General features: G+C 37.4%; 1 protein-coding gene across 2 annotated transcripts in view; it reads left to right on the top strand.

Annotated features, from left to right (window-relative positions):
• The window catches only part of IleRS-m (Isoleucyl-tRNA synthetase, mitochondrial), a 384,064-nt gene that overhangs the window by 197,029 nt on the left and 174,287 nt on the right, over window positions 1-12,748 (top strand). For both annotated transcript variants that reach the window (XM_090403396.1, XM_090403397.1), the window contains exon 11: window positions 9,148-9,384. In XM_090403396.1, the coding sequence (XP_090259522.1) occupies window positions 9,148-9,384 (237 nt within the window). The remainder of the gene's footprint in view (window positions 1-9,147; window positions 9,385-12,748) is intronic.

The following is a 12,748-nucleotide window of genomic DNA, read 5'->3' as shown; positions in this document are numbered from 1 at the left end:
CAAGAAGGTGAGGATTGAACATTAGGTCATAAGCCCTGATCGGTTCTCCACATTCCTTTAAAGGCTATGTGGAGGTCTCCTCTCAGTTATATAGCTTTGACCCTTAAGCACCACTAGCTCTTTACTTTATGCAGATATTATACCTCTGAATAAATCCATTACAAGTCTACAAAATTCCCTGACTAAATTGAATAACTGTTGTAATAAATTTGATATGAAAATCATCAATAAAAAGACAATGAACGTAGGTAGAAATACTGAAAACATCAACTGTATCCCGAATGGTGAACTTAAAGAACAAGTAAAACATTTCAGCTATTTTGGCACAGTTTTTAATAAAGATGGTAAATTAAGTATGGAAATAGTCAACAGAATTATTAAAGCTGGTATGGTAGGAACTCTGCTGATTAAATTTATATATACACCTCCAAATCAAAAAATTAAAATAATCAAAGAAAATACAGGAATACCTTGTATAGCGCGGTTAATTGGTTCCAAGAAGCGTTCACGCTATGCAAAACCGCATTGTTCGAGGTCTGTTTATAAAGATTTTCAATTTAATTTGTTTATTACAAAAATTTAGGATAATAAAAGGTTTAAAAATGAAAAAAAAATATTATTTTTATTACTAAATAACAAATAAAATCCTTTTAAACTGATATAAAAGTTGTAGAAAACAAAACAAATATTGCTTCAATTTTAGCATACAGTAATTTACTTTTTACTAAAGTAGTTTAGTGTTCATCGAACCATCCTTGTCTTCCTTGTCTCTTCAAGTACTAGATCTCTGTAGCATTTGATGGCATTATTGAGACTTTCTCTCACTTTGATGCTTCTTTCCAAATTTGGGTCGGCATTTATGAGAAAGTCGGAAGCTTCGTCGATTTTTCTCACAAAAGTTGAAAGGTCAGCAAAGGAAAATTCTTGAACCATGACATCAGTGGGGTCATCTTCGTCTTCTTCTGCTTCATAGGCTCATTGTTGTTCCAACTCCAAAAGGGGTTTCATCATCCGGATCATTTGAATGAGAATCAATACATTCGTTCACATTGTTACAATCTAAACTTGTAAAGCCAAGATATTTGCCCATCTGCACAATTTCTGTTGAGATTTACTCTTTCTGTGTTGCAAAGGCAACAAAGTCCTTTGAACAATGCGGCAAGATATTATGCCATACGGCTCTCATGTTGCTTTGAGTCACCTCTTGCCAAGATTCATAAATAATTTGAATGGCATCTTTTATCTTAAATTTCTTCCAAAATTCACTCCAAGTCCAAGAATCTTCTTCTGCTGCAGCTTTAATAGCTTGAGCAAAAGTTCGTCCTAAATAGTAAGCCTTCTAAGTGGAGATAACCCCTTGATCCATCGGCTGCAGAATTGATGTTGTGTTTGGAGGGAAAAAATGAATCTTGACATTTTGATCTAAGGCAGTCAGTGAGCCATTACCAAATATGAATTAGCATAATCTAACCTCTATGTACTTTGTAGATTATATAACCATGTAAACCCATAAAAACTTAATATAAATTATAAGAAAACTGTTATTTGCAAACATTCACAAAATTAAAATAATTTTTAATTTGGTTCAAAATATTAGAATAATGTGAAAATAAATGCACAAAATTTACACTCAATCGGAAGAACGTGATAATTAGTACTTTGTTGCATCCCTCTTAGTTTTTATGACTGTTCATAAATGGTTGCACATATTATTTACTAGCAGTTCAGTCTTTTTTTTTTTTTTTTTTTAAATCAAAACCATGCCCATGTGGTCTGCAGAATACGAACAAGTTTATTTTTGTCTGTGGCAACTTCATGAAGACGTTTATTCATAATTCTCCACAAATTCTCGGGGTTTAAATCTGGTGAGTTTGCTGGCCAAGGAATTACTTTGATTGCCCTTTCTTTCAGCCATCTAGTAGTGGTATTGGAAGTGTGACAAGGAGCTGAATCTTACTGAAAAAGGAAATCACCATCACATAAATCGTCCGATGCCAGTAACATAGTGCTCAAGAATTTCTTGGTACGCTTTGGAACTGACTCTTTTCGTACACAATACACTGCCTACCTAGACCCTCTGTGGTCATACAAGCTCATATCATGACAGAGGTTGCAAATTTCACTGAACGTTTCATGCATTCTTTATCAATGCTTATTGCTTAAGATGCCAAACATGTATCCCTTGATGACTATGGGACACACAAAACATACTTTCATCACTAAAAAGTACCTTTTTCCAGTCCTCTTGACCCCCACAACAGTCTTTGTTTACACCATCACACTCTAGCTGCCTTTTGCTTGGAAGTCATAAGTGGCTTTGTCTTAGGCACATGTGATTTAAAATCCAAGTTATGAAGTCGTCTCAATGTCGTAAATTTAGACACATTCACACCTAGTTCTTAGCATCTCCTGTGAAAATACCTTACACTTTGGAAGAAGTTTTCTTCACAATATTCTTCAATCTTCTCTCATCTCTTGATGTTGTTACCTTTCGACAGATATTTCAGTGATTATTTTGAAAACTCCGGTTATTAGAATACTGTCTCAATACTCTACTCACACTTGTTTGAGAACATTTCAATTCCTTAGCTATAAACTGTTGAGTTTGACCTTCTCTGTGTAGAGAGATCATACGAAACTTCTTAGCTTCCAACATGTCATTCATTCAACCCATGTTTCGCAAATGATTAACAGAAATTCACACGCAAATGGTTCTTCACACACGAGTCAGTCCCACTGCTACTAAAATAAATGCTATTTCTATGCTCTCCTCAAAACCAATTGGAAAAATTTGGAGTATTCTAATATTTTGAACATGTTAAAAGTTATTCTGATTTTATATATATGTGTTTACATGGTTATATGATCTACAAAATATGTAGATTTAGATGATGCTAATTCATATTTGGTAATTATTATTTTCTATGCAATAAATTAGAATTGCCAATCATTCAATACATTTTCTTTTATTATTCTAAGTTTTTGATTCAGAGGTGTAGAATAAGAAGGAAGTTAGTTAAAACTAAATGAGCTGTATGCAAGACAGAGTTCAAACCAATTTTAACTTATGGATCTGAGAGCTGGGCTAGAAATAAAACACTTAATTAAACACCGGAAACCTCTGATATGTGAGAGTTCTGAGAAAGATTAGTGGAGTGAATAGATGGCATCATTGGCAGTATCACATCAAAAAGAAAGATATTAGGAAAAAACTTGCTATTGTTAGTATTCAGGAATGTGCTACTAGAGCTAATCTTAGGTGTGTTATGGTCACTTAAACAGAATGGGAGAGGAAAGATTAGCAAAACAAGTGTTCTTTGCCAGGTTGGCTGGAAATAAATCCAGAGTAAGACCAAGATGTAGATGCATTGTTACAGTAAAAAAGTGCCTTAGGAGACAGAAATATAAGTTCTGATGATATTGGAATCTTGACAGATAACAGATTAATTTGAAGGAAAATTCTCAATCAGAAGTTAGTAATGGTGTAGCTTTTTATGTAGTACTATCATAATTATCCCATACACCCCTGAGGGTATATTCAAGAAATTGATAATGATGGTTTAAGAGAGAAATTAGCCAAAACATCAAACTAGCAGTATACAAGATAGTGTTCAAATCAGTTTTAATTTATTCATCTGAGAGTTGTGTTAGAATTAAAGCACTTGATTGAAGACTCAAGACCACTGATATGAAGACTGTCAGAAGAATCAGAGGTGTGAACCCAATATCATATTAAAAATGAAGATTTTAGAAAGGAACTTGACATTGTTAGTATTCAAGAATGTGTCAGCAGAGCTAATCTAAGGTGGTATGGTCATTTAAATAGAATGGGTGAAGAAAGGTTAGCAAAACAGGTGTTTGATGCCAAGATGGCAGGAAAAGAGATGCATAGCAAGACTCAGTTTTAGGTTGCTTGATTCAGTCAGAAGTGCATTAGAAGCACAACTTGTGCTAATAAGTAATAGACTAATTTTGAGGAAAATTGTTGGTAGGAGATTAATAATAATGTAAACTTAATCATATAGTGCTGTCATAGTAATCTGAACACCCCTTGAGGGTACATATCAGGAAATTGATGATGGATTTCCTAAACACATACCAGTCTATGCAAATAGTTCATATCTAATTAATGCAGATTAAAATATAATTACTACTACACCTTTAAAAATTTAAAAATAAAAGCAGTTATAGAATTTTCTTTCATTCTGTATGACTCATATAACTGAAAACAAAAAGTCTCTAACACAACTTGTGTTTCTTTGGAAAGTACGCTTAACACATATTGTGTATCTAACATCTAACATATAGAGAAACCCAAAAAAACAAAGCAAAACAATTTGTTGGGTCCAGTATCCATGGGCCAGTACCACGCAGTGTAGATGGTATTATTATTATTATTATTACGGGCAACTCCAACGAGTCGACAGCCTCATCGAGGGAGGCCCTAACATCATATCAAGAACAACTATTCTTCTTTCACACAGTATCAATCATACCTCACCTTAAACTCATTCACGGTCATAGCACCCACAACAGACTCTGGCAGCTTATTCCACTCATTTACCACTCTCCAAGTAAAGAACCTAGCTCTAACATCCCTGTTAACCACATTTTTGCCCAGCTTCCATGTATGGCCCCTAGTCCTCCCACCACCAGCCCTATTCTCAAAAATATCTTCTGGATTAATCTTATAGAAACCCTTCAGTAATTTGAATGTCTTAATCATATCACCCCTTTTCCACCTATCAACAAATTTTTACAACTCATGAATCTTCAATTTGTTCTCATAAGGTTCATTCCACAGACCTACCACCATCTTGGTCACTTGTCTCTGGATCCTCTCCACCTCCTCCCCATCAAGAAGAAACCTTGGCACCCATTTCTGGGCACAGTAGTCCAGATGGGATCTTATCAGGGCTCGATATAGAGGAACAATAACTTGTTTGTCTCTTCTCGTTAAAGTATTTTTCAGTAGCCAAGTGATTTGATGAGCTGTTTTAGCCACTTTTGCAATGTGCCCCCCTAAACTTCAACTCCCTATCCACCAACACTCCCAAATCCCTGGCCTCATCAATCTCCTAGAGTAGGAGTACAGTTCCACCAATGTGATATACTGCTGCTAATCTTTTCACCCCAAAATGCAAAACCTTACATTTTTTCACATTAAATTAACATCCATTCTCCTTAGTCCAGTCTTCCAAACTATCCAAATCATCCTGCAAAATTTTGACATCCTGAGCATTCACTATTGCTCTACCCAACTTTGCATCATCCACAAACAGATGCACAGTTCCTCTCAGATCCTTTCCTATACTGTTAATGAACAAATTAAACAGTAGCGGTCCAAGAACAGAACCCTGTGCACACCACTAGTCACAGGCCGTCTTTTGGACTCTACTTCTGAATAAACCTCTCTGATATCTCTTTATCAACCACCCTCCTATCCATCTCACCAACCCTATATCCATTTTCATATGCTGCAATTTACTAATTAGAATTCCAGTGTTATCCTGTCAAAGGCTTTAGCAAGGTCCAGTAGAATCACTGTAAACCCATTACCCTTATCCAGTTCAGCCGTCACTGTGTTATAAAACATGAGCAAATTACTGAGGCATGATCTACCCTTCACAAAACCACGTTGTCCCCCATACAGTATCCCATTTTCATCTATCCAATCCTGTATTCTTCTCTTGACTAGTTTCCTGATATGCTAATCGGTCGGTAATTTACAACAGCAGTCTTGGAACCACCTTTATGCAGTGGAACTATTTTCCCCCCTTTCCACCGCATCGGGACTAACCTAGACCCGAGACTCAGATTAAACAGAATGGGCAAGGATACTGACAATTCTTTAGCCACTTCACGTACGACACGAGCTTGTATACCGTCCAATCCTACAGATGTATTGACATTGAAGTTTTGTAATAGACTACTCACCTCCACCTCATTCACCACAATTCTCGTATAAACTTTTGGTTCATTCATTTCTGCAATGTCACCACCTGGATGATATACTCTTGCAAAGTGCTCACGCTGTAATTCAACTATATCAACTGATTCAGTTACCTCCCTACCATCGGCATTCTTTAAAATCATTCTGCCAGATACGTTTTTTCTTCTACTTGCAACATATCGAAAAAACTGTTTAGGATTGTCTTTAGCCTGCATGGCCAATGTTCTTTCGTAATCCTTTTTTTGCTTTTCTTACCACACTCGTTACCCTTCTGGCCTGGGCTTTATACTGTTCATGTGTCTGCTGGTCACCTTTCTCCTTAAATTCCCTCCATAGTTGTTTCTTTTTTTGCAGCTCAAGCTTAATGGTGTTTTTCATCCATTTAACTCCTACTTGATTTATTATTTGGACTCTAATTATACAGTCAGCCATTGCTTCATGCAAACACTTCTTAACTGCCTCCTATGCACTATCAACTTCTAGCCCTTGCAGTTGTACATGCCATGGCACTGAACCAATCAATCTCCTAAGCTTGTCATACTTACCAGCCCGATAATTCCACATGTACCCTGTCTTAATTGTAAATTCCACATCTTTAGTCACCTCCCAAGTCAAGACCCTATGATCGCTCTCACCAATTGGTGGCAACGTGGTCATATTCGTTACAGCCAAATTCTCAGATGCAATTACTAGGTCAAGCACTCTCTGACCCCTAGTATTTTCCATTACATGCTGTCGCAGATAGTTATCCCTTAATAACCGCATAAAATCCAGTTCCTTCCTCCCATTTGTCCTCTCCTCCTTCCAATCAATGTTACCATAGTTGAAATCCCCCATAATAATTACCCTCCTTCCACTCATTTCTTCTATTTGCTTATGCATACTATCTCCACCATCTATTCCATCACCTGGTCTATAGCAGCACCCAACTGTATATTTTGTTCTGCTAGTTTCATTCTCATACCAAATAGCCTGAAATGTGCTCTTATCTCTATCCTGCAGTTCCACTTCTCTGCTCATCCGCTATCATCAATAATACTCCTCCCCCCATTTTATTCTCCCTGTCATTCCTGAACACACCATACCCCTCATATTCAATCCCACTAGCTGTGTCATCTTCTGTCAGCCATGTTTCACTAATGCCAATAATGTGTGGTCTGGAAGTGCCAACCAAGGCCAAAAATTCTTCCTTCTTGTTCCTAATACTTCTGGCATTTGTATACATGAACTGAAGAAGCCGATTTGTCCCATCCCTATTTTGATGCCTTATACTAACTATCCCATTCTGATTTATGGCCTTTCCTACTCTCTTGGGCATATTACACACATTCACACACTCAACTGTCTCCCTAAAATCTGCATATCTACTCCCCCCCCTAATAACTCTAGTTTCCCTGGTTCTGTACATTCACTTCCACCACATTCGACAACACCTTTTCAAGTCTCCACACACCAAATCCATTCAATTGTAATCCATCCATTTTATATAAATCCTTTCACTCATTCCACACATCCACAAATTCCACACCACTCATCAAACATAATTCACGCATAAAGTCATTGGCATTTTTGGCCCTCCTTCTATACTCGTCACTTTCATGCCGTGGCAACAGACTCACCATCCGAACTCTCTCACTCTTCTTTTGCTACCTCAAGCAATTTCTTCTCATCCTCACTCATAGCCTTTTTGTTTCCTTTCAAATCATTTGTACCCGCTACCACTATCAATTCCTTCACCCGCTGTTTCTGCATTCTAATTGACTCACTTACATTCTTTGCAGTCGCACCGGGTTGGTACTATTTTGTTAAACTCTCAACTAACACACCTCTTACTAGGGAATGTCCATGCAACACATGCTCTTTCATTTTGTTTACACTCACTATCATACCCTTATTTTTTCTATCATGCTTTTGCCGATTATTAGTCGGTACGCTTGTTAAAGATTTTTGCCAACGTTCCAGTTGCTGGTTTACTCCATGTATCGCTCCGCATAATAGAGCTATTTTACTCATTGCGTCAGTGTCATCATTCTTATTTTCTGATGATTCATTCAATCGTTCTGTATGCTTAACTTCATTCTCTCTTACAACGCCACTCTCACAGCTATCAGGTACTACCTCAAAAATATCCTCATTCATACCTCGAATATCGCTGTTATCTAGATTCTCACTTTCAACAATGTTATCACTCACACGACCTGAAACAATCTTTAAATCCTCACATTCTTTACACTTTTTGCACACATTCACTCCACAATCGTTGTTTAACCAGACTCCAACCGCTCTCCTCAATGCATACATTTCACAAACGGTACACTGAATCAAGTCTTTTAAGTTAAGATTTTCAGACAAATATGGCGACCTGGATGCCATCTTTGTATTCCTCTTTATGGGAGCCATGTGCACAGATAATCAATATATCAATTTACTATTAAAATACTCAAAAAACATACAAAAATCACCCAGGCACGTTAAAATACTAAAAGTAAACAATACTATGTAAATACTATGCAAATTCATCAATTTTTACTCAAAATATCACTTATCTGGTCAGGAGCTATCCTCAGACACTACATACTATATAGCCCTCTAGTGACTAATTATATATGGTGGCATTGTGGAACATTAACACAGGTGGGAATAATGTTCAAGTTGCAACAGCATTTGAGGAATGCCAATCTTTTTATTAGTCTCACTAATCACAGTTTTTGCTTGACAAATTGATGTCCTTAGCATGCCAAATCACTTCTGTGTAAAATCACTAATTTGGTATGGATGCTTAAATTTTGATTATCACTCATTTTGCTTTTTTATAGGATTTATTCCTATAAAAGGATATATACTCTGCCTATGCATTTCGCCAGCTTCCCACTGGTATTCCTTTGTGCACATCAGTAGGAAACCGGCTTTGACTTTAGGTGGGATTTTAAAGTCTTAGCTGGTTAACACTTTAGGAAATAGTCCTAATTTCAGATTTTCAGTATTGTTAATTTGCATATTTTTTTCATTGCTGAATTAGAAAATAAACCTTGGAATTAATGTAAGAATGTTATTGAAGAAAATATTGTTTATATCAATGCTCTGATGTTGATGCATTCATCACTGATGTTTTTGTAGAAATTAAAAACTCTATTTTGTATACTGCATCTTTCAGTTTGCATACACCTCACATATATATTTTCTCTACTTTACAGAGCTGCTTGATAGATAGCCAAGGCCGTTTTAAAGCCAATGCAGGAAAAGAATTATCAGAGAAAAATGTTTTGTCAGATGGTCAAAATTTGATAATGCAGATGATGGAAAAGTATATTGTACACAGCGAAAAATACATTCATTCCTACCCATATGATTGGCGGACTAAACAGCCTGTTATCATACTAACTAGTTTGCAGTGGTTTCTTGATACTGATGTTATTAAAGAACAAGCAATGGTAAATATCCATATAAAAATGTTTATAATAGATTTTTTATGACTATCCCACTCAAATAGGCTATTGTAGACCTATATCCATTGAGCCATTGGTTTTTTTTGTAAGTAAAAACAGAGGTGCTGGTACTTGTTCTTTGCTACCAAGAATAACTTAAAATGATATGAAAAGAAAACAAACAAAAAAAAATATTTACTGATATTGTTACATCATAGTGTGATAATGTTTTGGGAATAAGCACAGCAAATTAAATATATAACACACAGTTTATTAAGCATAAATTAACTGGTAATTAATTTATGGAATTAACAACGCATATAAAGTATATTAATTAAAGATAACTTTAATGAATCACTTCTATATTTCGGCAATGTCACATTGCCATCTTCAGGAACATAAAGATATGGTATGTGCACTAAGGAACTAACAAAGCAAATGAGGAAGAAAGTAAGAAACTAATTTTGTTCCTAAAGTCCTAATGGTGCCCTCTTGCGGGTTAATTTGGTAGTCTTGGTAGTTGGGCTGAAGTTCTCATATAATGAAAGTCTCCCAAATTTGGGGCAGTTTCATGCACCCAAATTTGTTGAGGTTAGGAACGATTTTTAGAGCTGCTGAAGATTCTTTGAATAATCTTTCGTATTTAAACTTGCTGCGATGGATTATTTTTGTTTTCTTCCAACGAATTTTATGGTGGGTATCTAAGGCATGGTCTGCCAGCCCAGAGTGGCTGTACTGGTGAAACCGGATGTAGTCTTGGTGTTCTGAAATCCTGATATTTGTTGTTCTGCTTGTTTGGCCAAAGTAGGACAATTTGCAGCTGCAAGGAACCTGGTATACACCAGGTAGGTCTAGGGGAAGTGGTTGGTCTTTGGTAGAGCGGATAAGGGATGCCAACTTTTTATATGGTCTGTAACAGGAAGTAAGGTCATATTTTTTGAGGATATTATTTATTTGCCGAGGCAAATAAATCGTCTGACATTCCTAAAATGCTGCCGGGATAACAAAGTGATCCCCAACTGTGTCAAATTGAAGCACCGTTTTACTTCCGAGAAAGCTCTATGCATTTATAACCGCACTAGCTTCGCCCTGTTAAGAGAACAAATTACCGCGACGCGCGTTCTCCTTGCCGACGAAAACAAAACCTTACGGGCGCTAGAGGAAGAGCTTTCTAACACATTCGGCCTTGATCTATGGTCTATACTTCATGACATCTCATGCACATCGGCAAGAAAGGAATTCGAAAAAATACGTAGTCGGCACGTGAAAAAATACGAAAACCTGACAAAGACTTCTACTTCTGTACCCCAGCCACCACTTAACACAGTAGTCAACCTCTCGTCGGCAGTTTTAAAGCCTGAAGCACTCACTGCACTTTCACGTGGTCACAATTTCGCCCTAGCTCCTAAAAGGATACCTGCTGAAGAAATCATGATCCAAATAGAGCGTGGAATTCGCAACCTGCCTAACCATATCGCCAACAACGTGAGACTGGATGTAGTCGGTGTTCTCACTAAAGCCAAACCTCCAAAATCCAACTTATCCAAAAACGAATATACAGCCCTACAAGAATTAAAAAACAACAAAAAAATAGTAATCACCAAAGCTGATAAGGGAAGCACCACTGTGGTACTCAATCAAAAAGACTACAAAGGTAAGCTAAATTCTTTAATACGAGACCGTACTACTTACCTCCCCATTGAATATAATCCGACCAGCTCTCAGATTAGAACTATCCACAGACTCCTTAAGAAAGTCACTTCTTGGCCTGTGGAAATCACCAACAAACTTAAACCTTATAACTCTAGACCCCCCCCGATTATATGGACTCCCAAAAATACATAAACAAAATGTGCCATTGCGTCCCATAGTGGATGGCATTGATTCCCCCACATATAAATTAGCCAAACATTTAGCCAAAACGCTCACACACTACACTGGCAACACACCATCACACATAAAAAACTCGGCCCACTTTAAAGCCAGTATAGAAAACCTCACACTCCAACACACTGACATAATGGTCAGTTTTGACGTCTCCTCCCTATTCACTAATGTCCCACTCAAAGAAACCCTTGAGCTCATCCAAGCCAAATTTCCTCCCGATATCTCAGCCCTATTTCAGTTCACAATGAACTCAGGCTATTTCGTTTGGCAAGGAAAGTTCTACAAACAGAGGGGGACAGACATGTGTTCACCACTTTCCCCACCCTTGGCCAATTTCTTTATGGAGACATTTGAAGAGAAAACCTTAAACTCCGCCCCACAAAAACCCACTATTTGGCTTCGTTATGTGGATGATGTGTTTGCTATTTGGCCACATGGCTCAGACACACTCCACTCCTTCCTAACACACTTAAACAACCAACATCCCAGAGTCCAGTTCACCTTAGAAAAAGAGGAAAACAACACCCTCCCCTTTCTAGACAATTTAATCACCTGCCAGCTTGATGGATCTTTGGTTTTCTCTGTTTACAGAAAACCCACCCACACTGGCAGATACATTCACCAGCAATCCCACCATCCCCCCTCACAACAGTATGGGGTGATAAAAACACTATACTGCTCAGATGACAAGGCCCTGACTATGGAACTAAACCACATCCTCAACACTTTCTTAGCCAATGGCTATAACCCCCAAAAAATCCAAAAATTACTAAAACCTATAAACCACAACCCCCCTCCACAATAAAGACTACAGCAAGTCTTTCACTATCCCCTACATCCAGGGCACCTCTGAAAAAATAACTAATATCTTCAAAAAATATGACCTTACTTCCTGTTACAGACCATATAAAAAGTTGGCATCCCTTATCCGCTCTACCAAAGACCAACCACTTCCCCTAGACCTACCTGGTGTATACCAGGTCCCTTGCAGCTGCAAATTGTCCTACTTTGGCCAAACAGGCAGAACAACAAATATCAGGATTTCAGAACACCAAGACTACATCCGGTTTCACCAGTACAGCCACTCTGCGCTGGCAGACCATGCCTTAGATACCCACCATAAAATTCGTTGGAAGAAAACGAAAATAATCCATCGCAGCAAGTTTAAATACGAAAGATTATTCAAAGAATCTTCAGCAGCTCTAAAAAACGTTCCTAACCTCAACAAATTTGGGTGCATGAAACTGCCCCAAATTTGGGAGACTTTCATTATGAGAACTTCAGCCCAACTGCCAAGACTACCAAATTAGCCCGCAAGAGGGCACCATTAGGACTTTAGGAACAAAATTAGTTTCTTACTTTCTTCCTCATTTGCTTTGTTAGTTCCTTAGTGCACATACCATATCTTTATGTTCCTGAAGATGGCAATGTGACATTGCCGAAATATAGAAGTGATTCATTAAAGTTATCTTTAATTAATATA

The sequence above is a fragment of the Typopeltis vanoorti genome, chromosome 14 (assembly GCF_054136105.1).
Source record: "Typopeltis vanoorti isolate ZY-2024b chromosome 14, IOZ_Tvanoo_1.0, whole genome shotgun sequence".
Taxonomy (NCBI): domain Eukaryota; kingdom Metazoa; phylum Arthropoda; class Arachnida; order Uropygi; family Thelyphonidae; genus Typopeltis; species Typopeltis vanoorti.
This window is presented reverse-complemented; position numbering and strand designations above follow the sequence as displayed.